Raw genomic sequence first — 23824 nt, 5'->3', positions numbered from 1 at the left:
CAAAGCCAACTCCCCCAACACCCCAGTAACAGCCTCTCTGGTGTTGCAGGCTGCCAGCCAGAAGCCGGGCGGGGCACGAAAACGAGCAAGTACCTCAAGGTGGTTCAGCAGCTACTGACCATCGTGCTGTTCCTCGCCATCTTCGTATCGCTCATGGCGTCAGTCTCCGGGACCGTCTTCCGGTAACTATCTACTCTTGAAATAACATTGCAATGCACACACAGGAAATACAAAATTACAAACAGAGAGAAATAGGAGAGCAATACGTGGCTGCTTCTTTTTCCTATGTTTTTTTTTACTATAGTGTGGGTTGTGTGGTGGCCGACTAATCACAGCAACCCTGTCAGAAAGGATATAATATATGTATATACCCGTTTCACGTAGCACATCACAACTTGTAATTTGCAAGATGAGACAGGTATAGTGGTATGGTGATTAAACAGAAAATTTAAAAAAAGGTTATTATGAGGTAAATGACTGTTAGAAGATAGAAATGCATGGGAATAATCGTTTGTGAACTAAAATTAGGCAGTCCAATTACTGAAATTATATTCAATATTGTTTTGTTATTGTTGTGTTCGGTTATACAGGTTGTGAGAAGCTGCAGTAGTTTTAGGCGGATGAGAGGTTCAATAAAAACATAATTATAATTATACATAAGAATTGACGTTACAAAGTGTAATTATATTGCCTAATGTACAAATATATTTTTGAGTTTGAGTTAAGTTGGTGTTTTCGCACGCGAATTGGGGACGGACGATTCTGTTTTTCTGACTCGTTATAATCTAGGAATCTTCAAGGCTAGAGTGAATAGGCATTTGCTAAGTAAGCGTGATTCACCCTAGACCACATCGTCACTTAACATCAGGTGAGATTGTGATCAAACGCGAGCCTATTATATAAAAAAAATAATAATTCACAAATCTCTCTCTCTCTCTCTCTATTTAAGAGCTGCGGTCATGTCGGTGGAGTAATCGCCGTTCCTCTCTTCTTCCCGCCAAAACCTTCACCTCCCGATACGACACGACCTGCACTTTTTCTTTTATTTGTTTCAATTCACAAATACGAGCCCAATATAAACCCACCCCACGGAGCCCCACAGAGTATAATCAGCGTCACTGTCTGCTACATGCGCAGGATCCAGCTGGGCAACCAGGTGGAGGTGGACCCTGAGGACATCTCCGTCACCTTCGACGACGTCAAGGGCGCCGACGAAGCCAAGCAGGAGCTAAAGGATGTCGTGAGTTATTGCAACTATTAATTCCACCCGGATTAAATCCTGACCTCCGTGGTCCAGTCGTTGCGCGTTGTGCTCACGATCCGGAGGTTCCGGGTTCGAATCCCGCTGGGGCAAATCACAAAAATCTCTTTGTGGTGCCTAGTTTAGTTACGACATTGGAGGCTGATCACCTGATTGTCCAGAAGTAAGATTATCCGTGACACCAGGGTGTCAGGATTATTATTGAGCCGCCAAAGACCCTTGTGACTCAAGTAACGACTACGTATTTACATCAGTGAGTAGTAACCGGGACCAACGGTTTAACTTGCCTTCCGACCCACGGATCATCTGTAACTGTCGTCGAGCTTCAACTTAAATCATCATCTCTGCAATCCAGGTGGAATTCCTTAAATCGCCGGAGAAGTTCTCGTCACTTGGCGGCAAGTTGCCCAAGGGTGTGTTGCTGGTGGGTCCTCCGGGCACGGGCAAGACGCTGTTGGCGCGCGCGGTGGCGGGCGAGGCGCGCGTGCCCTTCTTCCACGCCGCCGGGCCCGAGTTCGATGAAATCCTCGTCGGGCAGGGCGCGAGGCGTGTCCGGGATCTATTTAGTAAGTAGAACTTGGTGTAGGGGCACACCACGGACATTACATACAAAAACCTGTGGGGGCACACCTAGGACAATACATACAAAAACCTGTAGGGGCACACCACGGACATTACATACAAAACTCTGTAGGGGTACACCTCGTACAGTACATAAGAAAGTCTGTAGGGGCACACCTAGGACATTACATACAAGAATCTGTAGGGGCACACCTAGGACATTACATACAAAAATCTGTAGGGGCATACCTAGGACTTTACATACAAAAATATGTAGGGGCACACCTAGGACATTACATACAAAAACCTGTAGGGGCACACCACGGCCATTACATACAAAAATATGTAGGGGCACACCTAGGACATTACATACAAAAACCTGTAGGGGCACACCACGGCCATTACATACAAAAATATGTAGGGGCACACCTAGGACATTACATACAAAAACCTGTAGGGGCACACCACGGCCATTACATACAAAAATATGTAGGGGCACACCTAGGAGATTACATACTTAAATCTGTAGGGGCAGGGGCACACCTAGGACATTACATACAAGAATCTGTAACGATATAAAGTAAGCGTTTTTGTAATTTTTAAAATGCTAATCCGAAAACTATCATGTGGCCAATTTAGGGAATCATTAATCTTTTAATAAACTCCTCACCTCTCCTTCCTTCACAGAGGCAGCGAAGGAACGCGCCCCGTGCGTGATCTTCATCGACGAGATAGACTCGGTGGGCGCCAAGCGGACCAATAGCGTCCTCCACCCGTACGCCAACCAGACCATCAACCAGCTGCTGTCGGAGATGGACGGCTTCCACCAGAACGAGGGCGTCATCGTGCTGGGCGCCACTAACAGGCGGGACGACTTAGACCAGGCGCTGCTGCGTCCGGGTCGGTTTGACGTCGAGGTTTGTTATCATCATTACCTTAAGAGCCACGCTCTTGTCGGTGTAGCATTCTCCATGCTCCTTTTGAAAGGAAAAATAGGGCCGTAGTTTCCCTCTTGCGTCAAGTCTCACCCCGGACACTTCATACAAACAACTTCGTTTTACACAGACACTACACATTGACATTATCGTACACGCGCTTCTGTGTGTGTGACATCTGACGCCATACGTTGCAAGTCATAAACTATGTTCGAGGGGGGTGAGGTGAACCTAGCTCAGCCGCTGGTGGGGAGCGGAGAGTTGGAGTTTTATTCGTAGTATTATTCCTTATTTTATGGTTAAGTGTGGCAGGATCGATAACGGCCCCCGTGGTCCAGTGAAAGCTTTGGGCTCACGATCCCGAGGTCCGGGGTTCGAATCCCGGTGGGGAGTTACAAAAATCACTTTGTAACCCTAGTTCGGTTAGGACATTACACACTGATCACTTGATTGTCCGAAGGTAAGATGGGCCGTTGGTCCCGGTTACTACTTACTCATATAAGTATGCAGTCGTTACAAGAGCCGTGTCAGGGGCCTTTGGCCCTGATGAGGTTGGTAATTCACCTCACAACCCACACGATAGAAGAAGAGGATCGAAGGAAATGGAATTCCATAGTCTCTGCTTACCCCAGTGGAAAATAAACGTGAGTTTATGTATGTATGTTTTTTTATTTGCAGGTGAACGTGCCAACACCGGATTACGGCGGGCGCCGCGAGATCCTGGAGCTGTACCTCGCCCGCGTGGCCGCCAACACCGACGTGGACTCAGACGTGCTCGCGCGGGGCACCACAGGCTTCACCGGCGCCGACCTTGAGAATATGGTCAACCAGGCCGCGCTCAAGTAAGCCTTACATAAAACATTAATATAAATAGCCTAAAAAGGTGTTAGTGACATCGTAACGAACACTTTGAGGGGTGATTTAGACCATGATTCTGAGTTGACGTCATCTACACTTATCATACATGTCAAACACACTAACACGCGCTCACACACACACACACACACACACACACACACACACACACGCACACACACACGCACACCTTTCATCTTCCTTATCAAATGTTTATTAAAGTTTATGGAACATACATCAATTTTAGGCAGGACTTTTAAAGCCCCTCCCAAATTTTTGTATTGGCCTATAACCCGACATAATTAAGTTAACAGCACACGTCAACCGGGTTGCATACCAGCGAGACGCCTATTTTATTCGTCCGGTTTTCATTCACTTTAGAATTGACATTTGTCAATCATCCGTCCCGTTCCTTTTCGGCGGATAAGGGGTCTGTAACTTTAGTTCGAATGTCAGTAGTTCGATGAATGCTTATTGGACTGAAATATTTTTCGAATTATATTTTTAACGAACGATCATTCTTCCGGTTGACCGAAGCATTCATCGGATAACTCACATTTGGAATTTCCAGTTGTTCGATGAATGCTTCGGTCAACTGTTCGTCGGTAAAAGAGGGGTTCGATACAAAGTTGACTCGGAAGAATGATCGTTCGTTAAAAAGGGTTTCAGTCGAATAAGCATTCATCGAACTACTGACATTCGAACTAAAGTTACAGACCACGGATAAGAAAATGACAAGTATAACTTAAAATTAGGTGTCTGCAGGAGTCGCGTAAAAAAAAGTGTGATTGTGTTATGTTTAACAGAGCAGCGATAGATGGCGCGAAAACAGTAACAATGAAATATTTGGAGGACGCTCGGGACAAGGTGCTGATGGGCCCGGAGCGGCGCTCGCGGCTACCGGACGAGGAGGCCAACATAATCACCGCGTACCACGAGGGCGGGCACGCCGTCGTCGCTTACTACACTAAGGTACGCGTGATTTTTTATGTAGGGGATGATTTTTTTACGTAGGGGATGATTTTACGTAGGGGATGTTTTTTTATGTAGGGGATTATTTTTTTATGTAGGGGATAATTTTTACGTAGGGGATAATTTTTACGTAAGGGATGATTTTTATGTAGGGGATGATTTTTACGTAGGGGATTATTTAGAGATATTGGCTGTTATAAGAAGATGGTTTATGATTCACGGGATATTTTTTGAAATTAGTGTTGAATTTTGTAATAGGGGATGATATTTTTTATAGAGGATGGTCATGGTTTATTCTTTATTGTGCTAGATATTTAGGTCATTTACATTTGCAGTTGTTATTTACATTATTAAATCGTCCTCTAAATACTACCATTGCAGGCATTCACAAGTTTTAAAATACACATTACATGAAACTTAAATAAATATCAGCATATTTGATTCAGGGGATGATTTATGAGATACGCGGTGAATTTTGTATTAGGGGATAATAACTGTGAAAGACCAATAGGACGTCTACCAGGAGGACGAGCAAAAACAAATGTGATGAGATATTGCCAAGAAGGGCTTGTGCTTGTGCAATGTCTCCAAACTCCATAACCTCTGCTTACCCCGGTAGGAAATAGACGTGAGTTTATGTATGCAAAGCGGTCTCCGTGGTCCAGTGGTCGAGCGTTGGGCTCACGAGCCGGAGGTCCCGGGTTCGAATCCCGGTGGGTACATATCACAAAAATCACTTTGTGATCCCTAGTTTGGTTAGGACATTACAGGCTGATCATCTGATTGTCCAAAAAGTAAGGTGATCCGTGCTTCGGAAGGCACGTTAAGCCGTTGGTCCCGGTTACTACAAACTGATGTAAGTAAGTAGTCGTTACATGAGCCATGTCAGGGGCCTTTGGCGGCTCAATAGTAACCCTGACACCAGGGTGGATGGGGTTGGTACTCCACCTCACAACCCACACGATAGAAGATGTATGTAAGAAATCTTAGAGCAATATGTTTGTAACAGGACTCCCACCCCCTACACAAAGTGACGATCATACCGAGGGGGCCGTCGCTAGGACACACCGCCTATATACCCGCCAAAGAAAGGTAAGACATTATTGAAAACTTAATACAGGGTGTTAGTGACATCGTAACGAATACTCAGAGGGATGATTCAGACCATGATTCTGAGTTAATATCAAGTGAAATTTTCCGTCGCAAAATTCATGTTATTTTTTTAAATTATTTTCAATTCTATACTTTTGCGATGGAAAATTCCACTTGATATTAACTCAGAATAATCAGCTGAATCATCCCTCTCAGTATTCGTTACGATGTCACTTACACCCCGTACAAGTACATACAGTAGCCATACAAGTAGGTATGGGTGTTAGTGACACTGTAACGAATACTGAGGGGGATGATTCAGACCATGATTCTGAGTCGATATCAAGTGGAATTTCCTGTCGGAGAAGTCAAGAAAATTTTAGAGCTTATTTAAATTATTTTCCGTTCCATACTTTTGCGACGGAAAATTCCACTTGATATCAACTCAGAATCATGGCCTCAATCACCCCTCAAAGTTTTCGTTACGATGTCACTAACACCCTGTATATGTAAAAAAACATAGGATTATTTGCAAAAAATAGCGATCGGCACATTGTTAATACCCGGAATAAAAATAAACTTGCTTTACAAGTCAGTCGATTACATAAGATCACTAAATCTTTTAAGGGGCAATGTATACGTTTTTACAATAAGATTCCCATTGACATTCAGAATTTGCCTTTCAACTGTTTTAAGACAGTAGTTAAACAAAAACTTTACAAAAAAGGTTATTATAAAGTTAGAGATTATTTAGACGATATGAATGCATGGGATTAACTGTCTGAGAACTGATATTAGGCAGATAAATTACTCAATTGTATACCAATATTTTGTTTATTTTTTTAAAGAACGTCTAGGACCCTGTGCCGAGGTTTTTCTTGCAGCTTCCTTTCCCTGGCTATACAGGTTGTGAGAAGCTGCAGTAGTTTTAGACGGATGAGACGTTCGTTATGTAAAAATTGACGATTCAAAGTGTAACTATGTTACCTACTGAATAAAGATATTTTTGAATTTGAATTGAATTTGAAATAGAAATGTTTTATTGCGACCATGTGTTGTACAAAATGTGGTGTTATCAAAAATACATTTTATCACGTTTTTCTATGACGTCACAGTGTGCTTTTCATACAAATTCCGTATTAATTTCGTGTTTTGACGTTTACTAAAAAGTAACTGATTTGACTAGAAATTGGAATCATTTATTCAATGTAATTATCATAGAAACTTGTTGAAGGTCAATGTAACATTTTTGAATTTACGTCATTTCGCAAGGTGTTATGGCTGAGGAGAAGAAATGACAAGAAACTGCAACAGCAACACATCTTTTAAAAACCAATGAGGGTATACATTACAAATTATTTAATAACTAGAGGAACACATTGCTTGCATTGCTTCTATGCTGTTCTGGGAGCAAATAAAAAACATAGAACACGTTCAGCTGCTTGTCTTCCCGGGCATGTCGTAAAAACCGACAGAGGGATTGCGTCCTCGAACATGATGGACTAATGTTATGGGCGATAGGCTGATCCCTTATCACCATAAGGTTCATCATATCCATCTTAGGACTTCGTATCAACAGTGGCTGCAAGTTGTCTTTGATTACTTGTGGCTCTGCCCACCCCATTTGGGATTACGGGCGTGAGTTTATGTATGTATCTATGTAGAGGAACACATTTAATACCAGACATTTTTATTATTTAGTCATTATATGGGGATATGTTGCAACAGTGTCGAAATATCGGGAGTCTCATATCCCCATTTAAACGCGGTAAGAACCCGTTATTATGTGTTTTAATTATGATAATAACCGCGTAAACTTAAAACAATGTATTTAATCATTAATTTTATAATAAGATAGTTGGAAACCAGCCTAATGCTTCAATGTGGTATAACGCCCCCGTTGTGTCCAGGTATCACGTGACGAAGCAGCAACTCCTGGCCATGATGGACACGATGATGGGCGGGCGCGCCGCCGAGGAGCTCATCTTCGGACCCGACAAGATCACCTCAGGTCAGACAAAAATATTCTCTGGGTGCGTAGGGGGGGAACCAGTGTAGTGCAGTTTCTTTCAGCCTGCGGATCAGTTACAGGGGACCCGTTTTATATCTTTTTTGTGTAGTATTGAACACAGCGCCATCTCGCCTTGTTCAATGTAAGGTCCGGGAGCATCTACTTGCTATCGTTGGGCTCCGCAGTTGGCGACTTTCCACCAGTAACCGGAAGATGGCGTGTGCCGATATTATACTTTATTGCACTTAACAACTAGTTACATCACAAACAAGAAATGGACGTTTATAAGGGTGGACTTATCTCTAAGAGAGATCTCTTCCAGCCAACCCAGAGGTAGTATTAGAGTAACTGCGGAAGAATAAAAAGAGGTGCAATATATTAAATACATTATAATAATTATATCTACATATAAAACCGTTTAAAAAATATATATTGTCACGTTCTTATCACGCGAATCAAATAGGTTGTACTTACTAGGGTAAATAAAACGGTATATAGAAATAAAACCAAGTTTATTGACATTAAATCCCTAGCAAGTACATAGATCGGATCTCTGGGTCGCAGGTAATTTGATACTGGCTGAGCACCCTTGGTGCAGTAGGAAAACTACCACTTCCCTGTAACTCTTCCCACGACGACACGGGGTACACCGGCGCGCGCAGCAGGGCAGCAGAAACGGTGGGGTAAGTACAGGACCGAAAGTGGATCCAGCGGGTTGTAGAACCCGAAAGGTGAAGCGGTAGAGGTAAGTACAGGACCGGTAGTGGGTCCTGCGGTTGTAGAACTCGAAGGGTGAAACGGTGCAGGTAAGTACAGGACCGGTAGTGGGTCCAGCGGTTGCTGAACTCGAAGGGTGAACCCTGGAACCCGGAATTAGTCATTTCAAGAATTGTCCGAATTCCCAGTCTGACTGCCACATGCCGATTCCTTAGCTTGATTGAAGATGGGAAGTGGATAGCAAGCAAGCTTAGCAATCTAAGATGTGGCTGTCAGCAAATTACACACAATAAAAGTGAATTTAGCAAAATAAATTTAGAAAAAGAACAAAGAACAAGATAAATTTATGGTAGGTAGTTGTTTTAAAAAACTATCTAAAAAAATAGTAAAATTGAATATTTTAAGCTGAATAATTTTAATAGCAACGATATTAAACGTATTTTGTACATTAATATTGTTCCATTTAAGAATTATTTAAACAAGGAAAGTACTTAGGTACAAAGATAACTTTACGTTGGTTAAGTAGAATTAATTTAGAAAAATTGACAATTTAAATGTTGTTTTGAACATAAAAGATTGCTAATTATGATATAAAATAAGCACTAAAGCGTGAAAATACATTTACCCGATGATTATGAAAAATGACAGTCATGCAATGAACAAAGAAAGCATGTACTAGTCTACGTTGATATTTAAACTAATAAAAATAGTAATTGCTACACTTACCCAATTAATGGGGATAACACAATACTATAAATTATTATATCGTAGACAAAATTAGTAAAAAAAAGTACCTATTTAAAAAATATACGAGTAATCGAGGTGTTCTCGCTACAAAGGCAGAAGGATTGTGTCGAACATCCGATCGGAAGAGTAGCGGCTCGGCTGTGGAATGTAGGTACGGCTACCTACGCAATGTGATAATTATTAAAGTCGTACAATATTAACGGAATTATTTTGTAAATAGCTATGTTTTGTTAAATTAATTAGTATAAGTTTATTTATGTAATAATATTTTAGTTTTAAGCAGTAGTTTTTAAGTGTTTTCAATGATAACTTTTTGATAGTTCCTAACAGAAAAACAAGAGCAATTACACTCAGTAGTAAAACGCGGCAGGCGTTACATACCCCCCTTTTTTGGGTAGGATTTTCGCTAAGAAAATCCGCTGACTAAAATGTAAGCTAGTCTGTCCTTCTTACTATTGACCATTCTAAAAATTACGTGGTACACATTCATTTCAACCCTTCCATTCACCCCCCTACTTTCTTTCATCCCTTTCACACACAAACAGTTATCTTATTTAGTTTTAAATGACTGCGTCCTTTCCAAAAAGAGTACTAGACTTTTAACCGCAGCTTAGTACTCACACGTAATCAATAGGAGATTTAAGGTAACCGTTTTTTTTTTTCTTTTTATAGTATAATTTTCTTATCTTCGGGGTAGGGCCGAAGATAAAATAAATAGAATGTCCTAGGGGTAGGGCCTGGAGATTCAATATTTTTTTTTTGTAAAAAAAAAATTAGAAATACTATATATAAGTAAATATATTTAAGACGGTAGGTAGTTTTAGTAAGTAAGCCATTGTTTTAGGCTAGTTTTGGATTTTTTAGTATAAGTTTTGGTAGTTTTAGTAAGTGTAGTTTTTGTTTTTTTTTTTTTTATAAAGTAGTATTTAAGGTATTTTTAGAGAATATTAGAAGATATTAGAAGACGCATGCCATGCTCAAGATTTAAGTTTTTGGCAGGCCTAAGGCGTTAGATGGTATTACACATCAATCTCTTGACTGACTCTTACAGTCTGCTCGAGAATTAGTAAGCAGCTGGGGGATTCTATGTTTTTCTCTCACTTCCATCCCAGCAAGGAAGTTTTGTAAATATGGAAAGTTTTATTTTAGTTAGGTATTTTTTTGTTTATTAAGTTTAGATATAATCATTTAGAATAGTTTGTAAGTTTAATATCCTTGACATGCCATGTACCTCTTCATAAAGGAGTTCATCTTTCTGAAGTGATAGATATTTAATTGGACGAGACATCTCTATTACTTTATGTTTAAATTGTAATTAGTTTAGTTGAATAGTTATTTTTTTGAGTAAGTGTTGCAAGTACCTGAAGTCTTAATAACTAAAACACAACAAACGGCAGAAGGAAAATAACAAGAAAACAAACGCTACTATCAAAAGTACACAACAATTAAAACACAGGGGTAGACAGAGGTTGGCAGTGCAAAATCAAAGTTTTCCTTCTGTGCGATGTGGTAGGTTCGATTTTGAGTTTTTAATTGTATGCAATCACCTTGAAAGAGAAATAGTAAGGTATTCCCACAAAGCAACCACAGCACACAAAAGTTGCAATTACAATTCACTTAGAGCTAGACAAAATAATCAGACCAACACCAAAGATGACCAAAAATGCTAAAACCAGCAAAAAGGATACTCAGCTCAGTATTTCCTTAGTTGGGCGCCATAGTCACGTTCTTATCACGCGAATCAAATAGGTTGTACTTACTAGGGTAAATAAAACGGTATATAGAAATAAAACCAAGTTTATTGACATTAAATCCCTAGCAAGTACATAGATCGGATCTCTGGGTCGCAGGTAATTTGATACTGGCTGAGCACCCTTGGTGCAGTAGGAAAACTACCACTTCCCTGTAACTCTTCCCACGACGACACGGGGTACACCGGCGCGCGCAGCAGGGCAGCAGAAACGGTGGGGTAAGTACAGGACCGAAAGTGGATCCAGCGGGTTGTAGAACCCGAAAGGTGAAGCGGTAGAGGTAAGTACAGGACCGGTAGTGGGTCCTGCGGTTGTAGAACTCGAAGGGTGAAACGGTGCAGGTAAGTACAGGACCGGTAGTGGGTCCAGCGGTTGCTGAACTCGAAGGGTGAACCCTGGAACCCGGAATTAGTCATTTCAAGAATTGTCCGAATTCCCAGTCTGACTGCCACATGCCGATTCCTTAGCTTGATTGAAGATGGGAAGTGGATAGCAAGCAAGCTTAGCAATCTAAGATGTGGCTGTCAGCAAATTACACACAATAAAAGTGAATTTAGCAAAATAAATTTAGAAAAAGAACAAAGAACAAGATAAATTTATGGTAGGTAGTTGTTTTAAAAAACTATCTAAAAAAATAGTAAAATTGAATATTTTAAGCTGAATAATTTTAATAGCAACGATATTAAACGTATTTTGTACATTAATATTGTTCCATTTAAGAATTATTAAAACAAGGAAAGTACTTAGGTACAAAGATAACTTTACGTTGGTTAAGTAGAATTAATTTAGAAAAATTGACAATTTAAATGTTGTTTTGAACATAAAAGATTGCTAATTATGATATAAAATAAGCACTAAAGCGTGAAAATACATTTACCCGATGATTATGAAAAATGACAGTCATGCAATGAACAAAGAAAGCATGTACTAGTCTACGTTGATATTTAAACTAATAAAAATAGTAATTGCTACACTTACCCAATTAATGGGGATAACACAATACTATAATAGTATTTTATGCAACAGTTGTATAAGAAGGGTCAAAAAATGCGAGTGGCGTGAGTTGCGATGTGAGCCTTGGCGAACATCGCAATAAGAGACGCCACGAGCATTTTTTGACCTAGTTATACAACGTTGCATACAATACTTTTTCTACGACGACGTAATTTTAAACGAAACACAAAAATTTTCCAATTTATTTTCCAACGCGCGGGAAAATGGCGGCAAATGTATACTTTTTTTTATAGTATATCTATGGCACCAAACAAAGTAAAGGTGCCAGTTTCCAGGTCATAAAAAAAAAACAACAACAATGCTTTTTTGGCGACATTATAGTACAGTTACACTTTGTAAACAATGCTTTTATAGGCCATAGAGCGTACACTTTTTCAAAGAGTTTAATTATGTATGTACTTATAATTAGACTTTTTGGTTATTTAAATGCCAGATTAAAGTAGAGGAGTAGAAAAATTATTATATCGTAGACAAAATTAGTAAAAAAAAGTACCTATTTAAAAAATATACGAGTAATCGAGGTGTTCTCGCTACAAAGGCAGAAGGATTGTGTCGAACATCCGATCGGAAGAGTAGCGGCTCGGCTGTGGAATGTAGGTACGGCTACCTACGCAATGTGATAATTATTAAAGTCGTACAATATTAACGGAATTATTTTGTAAATAGCTATGTTTTGTTAAATTAATTAGTATAAGTTTATTTATGTAATAATATTTTAGTTTTAAGCAGTAGTTTTTAAGTGTTTTCAATGATAACTTTTTGATAGTTCCTAACAGAAAAACAAGAGCAATTACACTCAGTAGTAAAACGCGGCAGGCGTTACAATATATATACACAAACATATGCCTAAGCCTCTATAAATATTACACATATAAAATATACTATACCTACATACATACCTATTATATATATAACAATATACTATATTATATAGAAGGCTATATCTTGGAGACCCTTGTCAAGTAGCTGCTGAAGAATGTTGGCGTCAATATTTAATACACGCGCGGCGTAGCGACGCCAGCGCGCTTTGGGTAAAAAAAGGATTCTTTACCAACTGACTACGGAGACTTCTCCTACAGAATTGCGGTAGAGTTTGCCGCTCTAGGGTTGGCTTGCACAGCCATGAAAGAAAGTGCACGTCTTCGAGGCAATGACGTCATAAATCGTCTGAAACAGACGTATAAGGCCAATACGACCTACGGCCTCTATGGTCCAGTGGTTGAGCGTTGAGCTCACGATCCGGGGGCCCCGGGTCCGAATCCCGGTGGGGACATATCACAAAAATCACTTTGTGATCCCCAGTTTGGTAAGGACATTACAGGCTGATCACCTGATTGTCCGAAAGTAAGATGTTGCGTGTTTCGGCACGTTAAGCAACGGCGTAACCGGGATCAACGGATCCCGGTTACTACTTACTGATGTAAGTGTACGATCTCTTGCTATGGCCGCACATACTACTAATTTGATAGTTCTTGATAAATGATAAATCGATGTTGATCTTCTTCTTCTTCTTATCGTGTGGGTTGTGAGGTGGAATACCAGCCTCATCAACCCTCGTGTCAGGGTTATTATTGAGCCGCCAAAGGCCCCTTACATGGCTCATGTTACGACTACTTACTTACATCAGTAAGTAGTAACCGGGACCAACGGCTTAACGTGCCTTCCGAAGCACGGATCGTCTTACTTTCGGACAATCAGGTGATAAGCCTGTAATGTCGTAACCAAACTAGGGATCGCAAAGTGTTTTTTGTGATATGTCCCCACCGGGATTCGAACCCGGGACCTCCGGATCGTGAGCTCAACGCTCAACCACTGGACCACAGAGGCCGTTAAATCGATGTTGATTTGAAGACCTTATTTATTCAATTTTGAACTTGATACATGAGTGCACGATTGGATGGTAACTCGTGAACTGATTGATATTGCTGACACCTTAAACATGTGCGGTGTAATTGGACCGTACAGGAAGTTACACCAGGGTTGACGAGGTTGGTATTCCACCTCACAATCCACACGGTAGAAGAAGACTATTCCAAGATATTAACTCTCCACTATATTCCTGATTAGGGTCGTCAAAAGTGCATCGACGATGAACTAAGTATTCACACCTCACCTAGCTTTCTATTAGACCAACGTGGTATTCCTTTATAAATAAATAAATAAACATGATAGGTGAGCCGTATCGCCGTCTGTAATTGGGTCGTGTACTAGGTTCAAGATAAATTATTAAATTCTGATTACTAAATAAAGACACATCTAAAAGTAACGAAAAACGTTTTCTTTTTTCAATTTTACTCATTTTTGAATTTTAAACAAGAAAAACGTAATAATAAGTCCGACAATTTATCACGTTTTTCTATGACGTCACAAAGTGCTTTTTCAAACAAATTCTATAGTAATTTCGTGTTTTGACGTTTAGTAAAAAGTAACTGATTTGACTAGTTGGAAACTAGCCTATGGTCGAGCCAACTCTCTCTTCTTCCTTGCGCTATCCCACTTTAGGTGGGGTCGGCTCTCCTAATTTTGCGGCGCCATGACATTCTGTCTAGGGTTGTCGGGTCGGGTAAATTTTCATTTTTCAATAATCGGGACATGCTGGTCCACCAAGTATAAGGACCTCTGCCTCTTTTGTTCTCGGGCAGGCAAAGAGCTGTGTGGACTACATGCTGCTGGTCTCTCCGCATTACGTGGCCATACCACCTCAAACGACTTTCTTTCAGCTTATCGGGTATAGGGGCTACTTTGAAGCTTCCGCGAACGTACTCGTTTCTAATTTTGTCTTGCCTAGTCACCCCTCCCGACCATCGAAGCATTTTCATCCCAACTGGTCGAGCCACCTGTGATAGTGAATATATAACACAGAAGTAAAATAAGTATAAACGGGTATTTGAACTTTTTAAATCCTAAGGGTACATTTCAGGGATTCAAGGCCACTGGTCATTACTCAGATACTTTTTTTTTTCTGTGGTCAGATACTTTTTGTAATTATTTCTTTTTTTATTTTGGTGCAATAAAGTGTATTTGTATTTTGTATTTGTCATTCGTTAAGCATTTTAAAATAAGAAAAAGTGTAATAAAAACTTGTTGCAGGCGCGTCGTCGGACCTGAAGCAGGCGACGTCCATCGCGTGCCACATGGTCCGCGAGTGGGGCATGTCGGAGAAGGTGGGGCTGCGCACCATGGAGCCGCCGCGGGCCGCCGCCGCCGACCAGCTGGGGCCCTACACCAACGAACTGGTACACACCACAAATTCAAATACTAATTCAAAAATATCTTTATTCAGTAGGTAACACAGTTACACTTTGAATCGTCAATTTTTACATAACGAACGTCTCATCCGCCTAAAACTACTGCAGCTGCTCACAACCTGTATAGCCGGGGAAAAGAAGCTGCAAGAAAAACCTCGGCACAGGGCCCTAGACCTTAAACATATTAAACAAAATATTGGTATACAATTGAGTAATTTCGCTGCCTAATATCAGTTCTCAGACAGTTAATCCCATGCATTCATATCTTCTAAATAATCACTAACAATAACCTTTTTTGTAAAGTTTTTGTTTACCTACTGTCTTAAAACAGTTGAAAGGCAAATTCTAAATGTCAATGGGAATCTTATTGTAAAAACGTATACATTGCCCCTTAAAAGATTTAGTGATCTTATGTAATCGACTGACTTGTAAAGCAAGTTTATTTTTATTCCGGGTATTAACAATGTGCCGAGCGCTATTTTTTGCAAATAATCCTATATGTTTTTTTTACATTATATTAAGTTTTCAAATATATATTGTGATGCCAAAGTTAAAATACTAATTTCTTTAAATTTATTTCTAAGTGACGTCTTGGGTCCCAATTTGTAAATCGCCCGAATGGCTCGCTTTTGCACAACAAAAATGCTGTTCATATCTGCAGCATGACCCCACAGCAAGATGCCGTACGACATTAGACTGTGGAAGTAGGCAAAATAAACTAATCGCCTCAATATTTGTTACGATGTCACTTACACGTTGTATAAGTTCGTATGGGGTTCATCATCATCATTGATCTTATACGTCTGTTTCAGACGATTTATGACGTCATGTGTGTTAGTGACATCGTAACGAATACTGAGGGGGATGATTCAGAACATGATTCCAAGTTGATATCAAGTGGAATTTCCTGTCGGAAAATTCATGAAAGTTTTAGTGTTATTCTATTTTATTTTCAGTTTTATACTTTTGCGACGGAAAATTCCACTTGGTATCAACTTAGAATCATGGTCTGAATCATCCCTCAAAGTTAAAGCACATAATAACGGGTTCTTACCGCGTTTAAATGGGGATATGAGACTCCCGATATTTCGACACTGTTGCAAGTGCCATGATCACGGGATGACTGATGAGATTGGAGTGGACACAATGTATATCCAAAGTTTTCGTTACGATGTCACTAACATCCTGTATTTATAAATGTTTCTGGCTATATACGCCCCCCTGCTGCGCAAAGATCTCCCCTCTTTCAACCGGAGGGGGTATAGAGCATACTCCACTATGCTGCTTCACTACAGGGTATTGTCTGTAAATATAGTTATTTGTTGAAAACATTATGTATGTACGTAAAAATGTATCTCTCCTTCCGAGAAACTGTGAAAGGCATTCTCACAATACAAGAAATAAACATAAAATTGCTATTCAAAATTCTAGATTAAGTAAATTAAATTCATCTTTTTTGGGGTTATGTATACGTTTTTACAATAAAATACCAGATAATATTTTAAATTTGTCAGAGAATAAATTTAAAGCTCATGTGAAGCTTACTTTATGTAAAAAATCTTATTATAAGATTAATGACTACCTAAATGATAAAAATGTCTGTATTGAATGTGTTCCTCTAGTTATCAAATAACTTGTACTGTACCCTCATTGATTTAAAAGATGTGTTGCTGTTGCAGTTTCTTGTCATTTCTTCTCCTCAGCCATAACACGTTGCGAAATGACGTAAATTCAAAAATGTTACATTGACCTTCAACAAGTTTATCCATGATAATTACGTTGAATAAATGATTCTGATTCTGATCCACTATGCTGCTTCACTGCAGGGTATTGTCTGTAAATATAGTTATTTGTTTATTTATGAAATAACTGTCCCCCCCCAGGTGGACAGTGAAATCAAGAAGATCCTGTCGGAGAGTTACGAGCGCGCTAAAACCATCCTGCGCGCGCACGCCAAGGAACACAAGGCGCTCGCCGAGGCTCTACTCAAGTAAGCATATTTTTATAATATAAACTAAAAAAAGGTGCCGTGGTACCCCAGTTGGTAGAACGCTTGCCTCTCACTTTGAGGTCGCAGGTTCGAATCCAGCACAGGCCTAAACCAATGATTGTCGAATTTGTTTTCGAATTCATGTTTGGATCATATATGATTATCGCGTGCTCAGCGGTGAAGGAAAACATCGTGAGGAAACCCACATTCCCGAGAAATGCAATTTTCGGAAGTATGTGACCTGACCAGTATAAGGCTGGTTTTCCCTTACGGGTTGGAAGATCAGACAGGCAGTCGCTTCTGTATCCCGTTTTTACAGGGTCCGCTTACCTAACCTGAAGATTTGACAGGTCCGATTTTTTACAATTTGACCCAATACAGGTTGTGCTGGAATCGAACCCGCGACCTCAAACTGAGAGGCAGGCGTTCTACCAACTGGGCTACCACAGCTCTCACGCACGATAGATCATCATTGTTAAATCCTCTCGTAGATACGAGACCCTTGACGCGGAAGACATAAAGGCCCTCATGAATGGCGAGAAGATGAAGGTGGAGCGCAACGCCCGCGGCAACAAGGACGCGCCCGCCGCCGCGCCGCAGCCGCCGCCGCTGCTGGGGGGCGGCCAGCCCGTGCCCGCCTAAGGTAGCCCACCGCTGGCCACACCCCGGACATTTCAGTAGACAGCTGACATCTCAATCATCATCATCACCAGCCCATTAACGTCCCCACTGCTGGGGCACCCTTCCCTATGGATGGATAGGGAGATCGGGCCTTAGGCCACGCGGGCCCAGTGCGGATTGATGGTTATTAACGACTGCTAATGCAGCCGGGACCTACGTAACGTGCCTTCCGAATCACGGAGGAGCTTGAGATGAAAACTTTTTTTTTGTGGTCACCCATTTTATGACCGGCTGTTGCGAAAGTTGCTTAACTTCAACAATCGCAGATCGAGCGCGTTTACCGCTGCGCCACCGAGCTCCTAATCTCTCCCTATCCATCCATAGGGAAGGCCCGTGCCCCAGCAGTGGGGAAGTTAATGGGCTGGTGATGATGATGATTGCTTTAATGTGGCCGTTCTATCCCCCCAGGATTGTAAGGTACAATACAATAAATCAACTTTTCCCTTGCAGATTTCGTGGACCATAGTTTTGGATTCGTCTTCACGGCAGACTGTCAAACAAATATAGTCGTTATAACAATAGGAATAAAGTGTCTTTGAAAATTTTGCAGGCCGACGCTACGATGTATTGTCAACTAACTTGAATAAACATAAGTAAAACAACAACGTACTTTCTAGAAGTTTCTTTGTAGTTTGGTGAACGGAGAAATATCCTCTCAGACCACGTGATATAAACTAGAAGCTCAAATGTAGGTGGCAGCACTGTTGAGTTCCTAAATTTTGACAGTTCTCCATACAGGCCTCGATTCCTGCGGACACCTAATTTTATTTCAAATTCAAAAATATCTTTATTCAGTAGGTAACATAGTTACACTTTGAATCGTCAATTTTTACATAACGAACGTCTCATCCGCCTAAAACTACTGCAGCTTCTCACAACCTGTATAGCCGGGGAAAAGAAGCTGCAAGAAAAACCTCGGCACGGGAGCCCTAGACGTTCTTTAAAAAAATAAAAATAAACATAAAATATTGGTATACAATTGAGTAATTTAGCTGCCTAATATCAGTTCTCAGACAGTTAATCCCAAGCATTCATATCTTCACTAACTTTATAATAACCTTTTTTGTAAAGTTTTTGTTTAACTACTGTCTTAAAACAGTTGAAAGGCAAATTCTGAATGTCAATGGGAATCTTATTGTAAAAACGTATACATTGCCCCTTAAAAGATTTTGTGATCTTATGTAATCGACTGACTTGTAAAGCAAGTTTATTTTTATTCCGGGTATTAACAATGTGCCGATCGCAATTTTTTGCAAATAATCCTATATGTTTTTTTACATATATTAAGTTTTCAAAGGTATATTGTGATGCCAAAGTTAAAATACTAATTTCTTTAAATTTATTTTAAGTTATACCCGTCATTTTCTTGTCCGCCGAGAAGGAAAGGGACGGATGATTGTCAACATGTTAATTTTAATGTACTTATGTAAACTGTAGTGTTTACATAAGTACATAAACACATCTTATTGTAATACACGTAGGTATAATTATATATATAAAAAAATATGTAATATATTATAAAATACTTGAATCGATTATACCCGCTGGTATGCAATCCGTTTGACGTGCTGTCTACTTAATTCCGTCGGGTTATTGGCCTATGTAAAATTTTTAGACGGTTGTTTTAGATTACTGCTTAAAATTGACGTGTATTCCATAAATTTTATGCCTGTCGATTACCCGTCCCTTTCTTTTTCAAAGGATATGAAAATGACAGTGACGTAAAATAAAATTAGATGGCGTCTGCAGGAATTAGCACCGCTGTCCAGCTAAAATTCGTGATAAATTGCTATAAAATGTGGAGCAACGTGGAGTGTATCCCGTCTGAAGGATGAGTTACGAAGAAGAAATGCAGCCAGTTGGAAAAAGGCAGTTTTCATTGAAAATTAGTTTTTCTAACTTTCATCCGATTTTTAGTGAATAATTATAACACTATGATTTTGCAGTCTTCTTCTATCGTGTGGGTTGTGAGGTGGAGTACCAACCTCATCAATCCTGGTGTCAGGGTTACTATTTAGCCGCCAAAGGCCCCTGACATGGCTCATGTCACGATTGCTTATTTTGCAGTTAAACGCTGCGCAAAGGGTTATAGTGTAAAAATATACCCAAAACAATATGTTTGTTTATTCAAACAGTATGGGGAACTGTCATTATTGAAGAACACACAACAGTAGCGACATCTGATGGGAGAAATGAGCAGTTTGCTCGGCCAAGTAGTTAATGGATAAATTATATTTTTCACTAAATGGATAAACTATTCAACGGTTCAAAAGAACACTATTCTACGAATATGCTACTCATACAGTAACTGGAACTTAAAGGTGTTACACATTGATTTACAACTACCGTAGATACAGCGCTTGATACAAAAATGCGGCGATAACTTGGCGATTGTTTAGCTATACATTCGTACACAGCGGTATATACATTCAATAAAATGTTGTCAAATTAAGAAAGTACACATCGTCTTTAGCGCGTGGTGCTTCCTAACGCGGTCGGGTTATACTGCGATTCGGATTGACCGGGAGTACTTGTTTTAGTGTATTTTTTAAATACATAGTATGACGCCTGTGCCCCTTAAGGGGTAGGCAGTGGTGTATAATGTCTACATCCACTCTTCGCCAGAGCGCTTCGTTACTTTGAAATCCACGTTTTTATTAACAAAAATTCAAAATTACTAGTCAAAGTCTAATACGTATTTATCTACTATCCTTTATCTATATCTGAAGCGTATATACAGGGTGTTAGAGACATCGTAACGAATATTGAGGGGTATGATTCAGACCGTGATGCTGAGTTAAAATCAAGTGGATATTCCCGTCGGAAAATTCATGAAAATGTTAGTGTTTATTTCAACTGTTTACAGTTCCATAAATTTGCGGCGGACAATTACACTTTAAATCAGAATCATCCCTCAAAGTATTCGTTACGATGTCACTGACACCCTGTAGATGTCTCTACAGGACACGACACGTCAAATTAAAAAAAAAACTGTCAAACGGGTTGCATGTCAGCGAGATGCTTATTTTATTCACCCGGGTTATTCGTTAATTCATTTTAAAATTAACAGTTGTCCATCATCAGTCCCTTTTCTTTTCGACGGATAAGAAAATGACGGGTACAACTTAAAATTATATGGTGCGTACTGGAATTAAGAGCTTGTCTAGAAAGGGCGAATTCGCCGCGATTATCTAGCGCGTATTACGCGCGACCGTTGCGTCCACAAGGTACGTACCAACGCGCGAGCATTTGGGTATTCCGTGTCATAATTTTGCCGCTCCATTGCCCTCGATACTTGCACTCGCTCTAAAGTTCGCGCGTTAACTGGACGCAACAAGGCGTCCCTAGTATCTCAACTCGCGCGCAATACGCGCGAGTCGAGAGTCGACCGTAGTATTTTGAATTCGCGCGATGCTTGTGGACGCGATGTATTGCTGCCTAGTATCTCACTAACGCGCGAATCGTTTCGCGGCGAATTAGCCCTTTGTGGACAAGCTCTAAGAGTCAATATCGCCTAGTGCGAGAGAGACGGGATATATTATGTTATTCTATTCGGGTTACGTTATATATAGGACAAATTATACCAATTCGAATTCAGTTCACAGCAAAAGTAATGTGCGTTTCATGGGAATGTTCGGTCACAAGTACTAATATTTATGCACTTTGAAACCATGTCACATTAACTTTTTTGACAAATTGAACTGTAAGTCTCACTAAATGACAAATATGTTAGTGTGACAGAGTCCTAAAGTGGGTACATTATATTGCTCATGACTGTTCCTGTTGTAAAAAAAACTCTTTACTAATGACATTGGATGTTTATTTTTTCAAATTCTTGTTTTTTTTTCGGTTATCTGCCTAGGTAATGAAACTCTGTTATAACTTCGACTTTTTACTGTCGGGTATATTCCCAGGAACGAGACATCACTAACAAAATACAGAAGAGCAAAATGGCCGGTCGAAGTCCACGGTTTAGGAATCACTCTCTGATCACTTGAAGAACCACCTCTGTACACTGTACAGTCATGAGCAATATAATGTACCCACTTTAGGACTCTGTCGCACTAACATATTTCACTGATGAGACTTACAGTTCAATTTGTCAAAAAAGTTAATGTGACATGATACCAAAGTGTATACATATTAATGCCCGTGACCGAACACAGTGAGTGGCTTAACAGGCAACGTCCCAAAAAAAAAAATTAACATATTTCCTCATTGCTTGGGTACATAATTACTCAAAAATATAACGTAATGGCGGAGGCATATATGAAAATATTTGGTGGACAATGTGTTGTGCCTGTGTATACCCAAAAACAAAGATAAAAGATGCATAAGTCTGATATCAATGAAATTAGAAGGAAACGAAGGCAAAATTTTCATCTGTTGGTTTTTTGGAGAATGTCGCCTGGTATGGCCATTATTCATTGTTTTAGGTTTACGCGGTTATTATCGTAATTAAAACACATAATAACGGGTTCTTACCGCGTTAAATCAGGCATACGAGACTCCCGATTTTTCAACACTGTTGCAAGTGTCATGGTCACGGCATTGCAAGTGACATTTCGATATCAAATACATAAGCGGCAAAGAAAGAGGGTAGATATGTCTGCCCGTGGAAAATTATGGATCTACTCCACTCCAATCTCATCAGTCATCCCGTGATCATGGCACTTGCAACAGTGTCGAAATATCGGGAGTCTCATATCCCTGATTTAAACGCGGTAAGAACCCGTTATTATGTGTTTTAATTATGTCCATTATTGTTAATAATTGGCACTGCAATGGCGACTTTACCACTTTACTACTCTACAGTAATTAATATTATGTTATTTTATAATTGTAGACTTTCTTTAGTTTATTTAATAGTTAGGAGAAATATTTTTTTGAAAGCATGGCTTGTGAAAACTTTTTAATTGTCGTCTTCCTTTTTCAAATTAGGCTGCGTGCTGGAGATTGGTATAATTTTTACCGACGATTTTTGTAATGAAAATTGTTAATTTTAAAATTATCACCTGGCAACTTTTTACGACAATCTAGCTTATGATTGGACGCTTTTGACCATTGTTGCCATTTAATAGTTTTATAATATGATTTGTTATGAAATATAAATAGTTTTCATAATGAATTGTAACTGATGCTTTAAGAAATAGTTTTCACAAGTCAAGCTACCATAGTTCAAATCGGGAAGTCTCAATAAAAATGTTGACTGTATATTTTTTTCTTTTATTTTCTTTCTTTAACAGCCAACAGAAGAAAAGCCAGAAAGTCAGCCAGAGAGAAGTATGTTTTTTAAGCTCAAACTATGTAAATAATACATAGAGGTTGCGTCAGGAAAGAAATCCCGCGTATTTCAAAGGAACTAAATGACATAAACAAGCGGCAAAGAAAGAGGGTAGACAGATATGTCTGCCAGTGGAAAATTATGATCTATCTACTCCACTCCAATCTCATCAGTCATCCCGTGATCATGGCACTTGCAACAGTGTCGAAATATCGGGAGTCTCATATCCCTGACTTTTTCTCGAATATAATGGTAACACTTACGTCATCAAAGTGCTAGCAATAGTGGCTTGTCATAGGACTGAGCATATCAGCGGGCCTAGCACGGTAAGCACGCGACTCTTTCTCGCCGCGACAAAGATCGTCTGTCTCTTTCTGTGCAGTATTGTGAGAGAGTGACGGGTGACGTATGTCGAGGCGAGAAAGAGTTGCGCGCTTACGTTGCTAAGCCTGCTGGTCTTCTTATACCTTGGTGAGCTATACATTTTGCCGTAATTATTTTTTTCATGTTTTTTTAAAGGTTATGGCATGGAATCAAGTGCTTTGGGCAAAGTCTTCTTTTATGAACTTTTTTCTGGCTTTTTGGCGGGAAACGGGAACGGGACAGTTGCTTTCTTCATTGAATAATCTTAATAATTAATACGAAGTGGTGTTTTGTGTTTAATAATCGCATTAAGTTAGTCGGAAGACATTCGCGAGTGTTATT

At 39.8% G+C, this 23824-nt stretch overlaps 1 protein-coding gene and 1 long non-coding RNA gene across 4 annotated transcripts in view; one reads left to right on the top strand and one right to left on the bottom strand.

Annotated features, from left to right (window-relative positions):
- Nucleotides 1-18457, top strand: part of LOC126378364 (ATP-dependent zinc metalloprotease YME1L) — a 31238-nt gene extending 12781 nt beyond the window's left edge. For all 3 annotated transcript variants that reach the window (XM_050026652.1, XM_050026651.1, XM_050026650.1), the window contains exons 4-15: nucleotides 50-182; nucleotides 1138-1240; nucleotides 1617-1827; nucleotides 2510-2739; nucleotides 3436-3599; nucleotides 4419-4584; nucleotides 5594-5676; nucleotides 7587-7687; nucleotides 15007-15152; nucleotides 17048-17154; nucleotides 17646-17797; nucleotides 18286-18457. In XM_050026652.1, coding sequence (XP_049882609.1) covers nucleotides 50-182; nucleotides 1138-1240; nucleotides 1617-1827; nucleotides 2510-2739; nucleotides 3436-3599; nucleotides 4419-4584; nucleotides 5594-5676; nucleotides 7587-7687; nucleotides 15007-15152; nucleotides 17048-17154; nucleotides 17646-17796 — 1595 coding nt within the window. In that variant the 3' untranslated portion in view covers nucleotide 17797; nucleotides 18286-18457. The remainder of the gene's footprint in view (nucleotides 1-49; nucleotides 183-1137; nucleotides 1241-1616; nucleotides 1828-2509; nucleotides 2740-3435; nucleotides 3600-4418; nucleotides 4585-5593; nucleotides 5677-7586; nucleotides 7688-15006; nucleotides 15153-17047; nucleotides 17155-17645; nucleotides 17798-18285) is intronic.
- Nucleotides 8183-11334, bottom strand: LOC126378583 (uncharacterized). Its single transcript, XR_007568107.1, has 2 exons — nucleotides 11237-11334; nucleotides 8183-8547 (listed from the first exon to the last, which is right to left on the bottom strand). It is a non-coding gene; the product is annotated as an uncharacterized LOC126378583 (long non-coding RNA).
- Nucleotides 18458-23824: the final 5367 nt, after the last annotated feature.

The sequence above is a fragment of the Pectinophora gossypiella genome, chromosome 26 (assembly GCF_024362695.1).
Source record: "Pectinophora gossypiella chromosome 26, ilPecGoss1.1, whole genome shotgun sequence".
NCBI lineage: Eukaryota > Metazoa > Arthropoda > Insecta > Lepidoptera > Gelechiidae > Pectinophora > Pectinophora gossypiella.
Note: the sequence above shows the minus strand (reverse complement) of the source record. Positions and strands in the feature narration are given on the sequence as shown.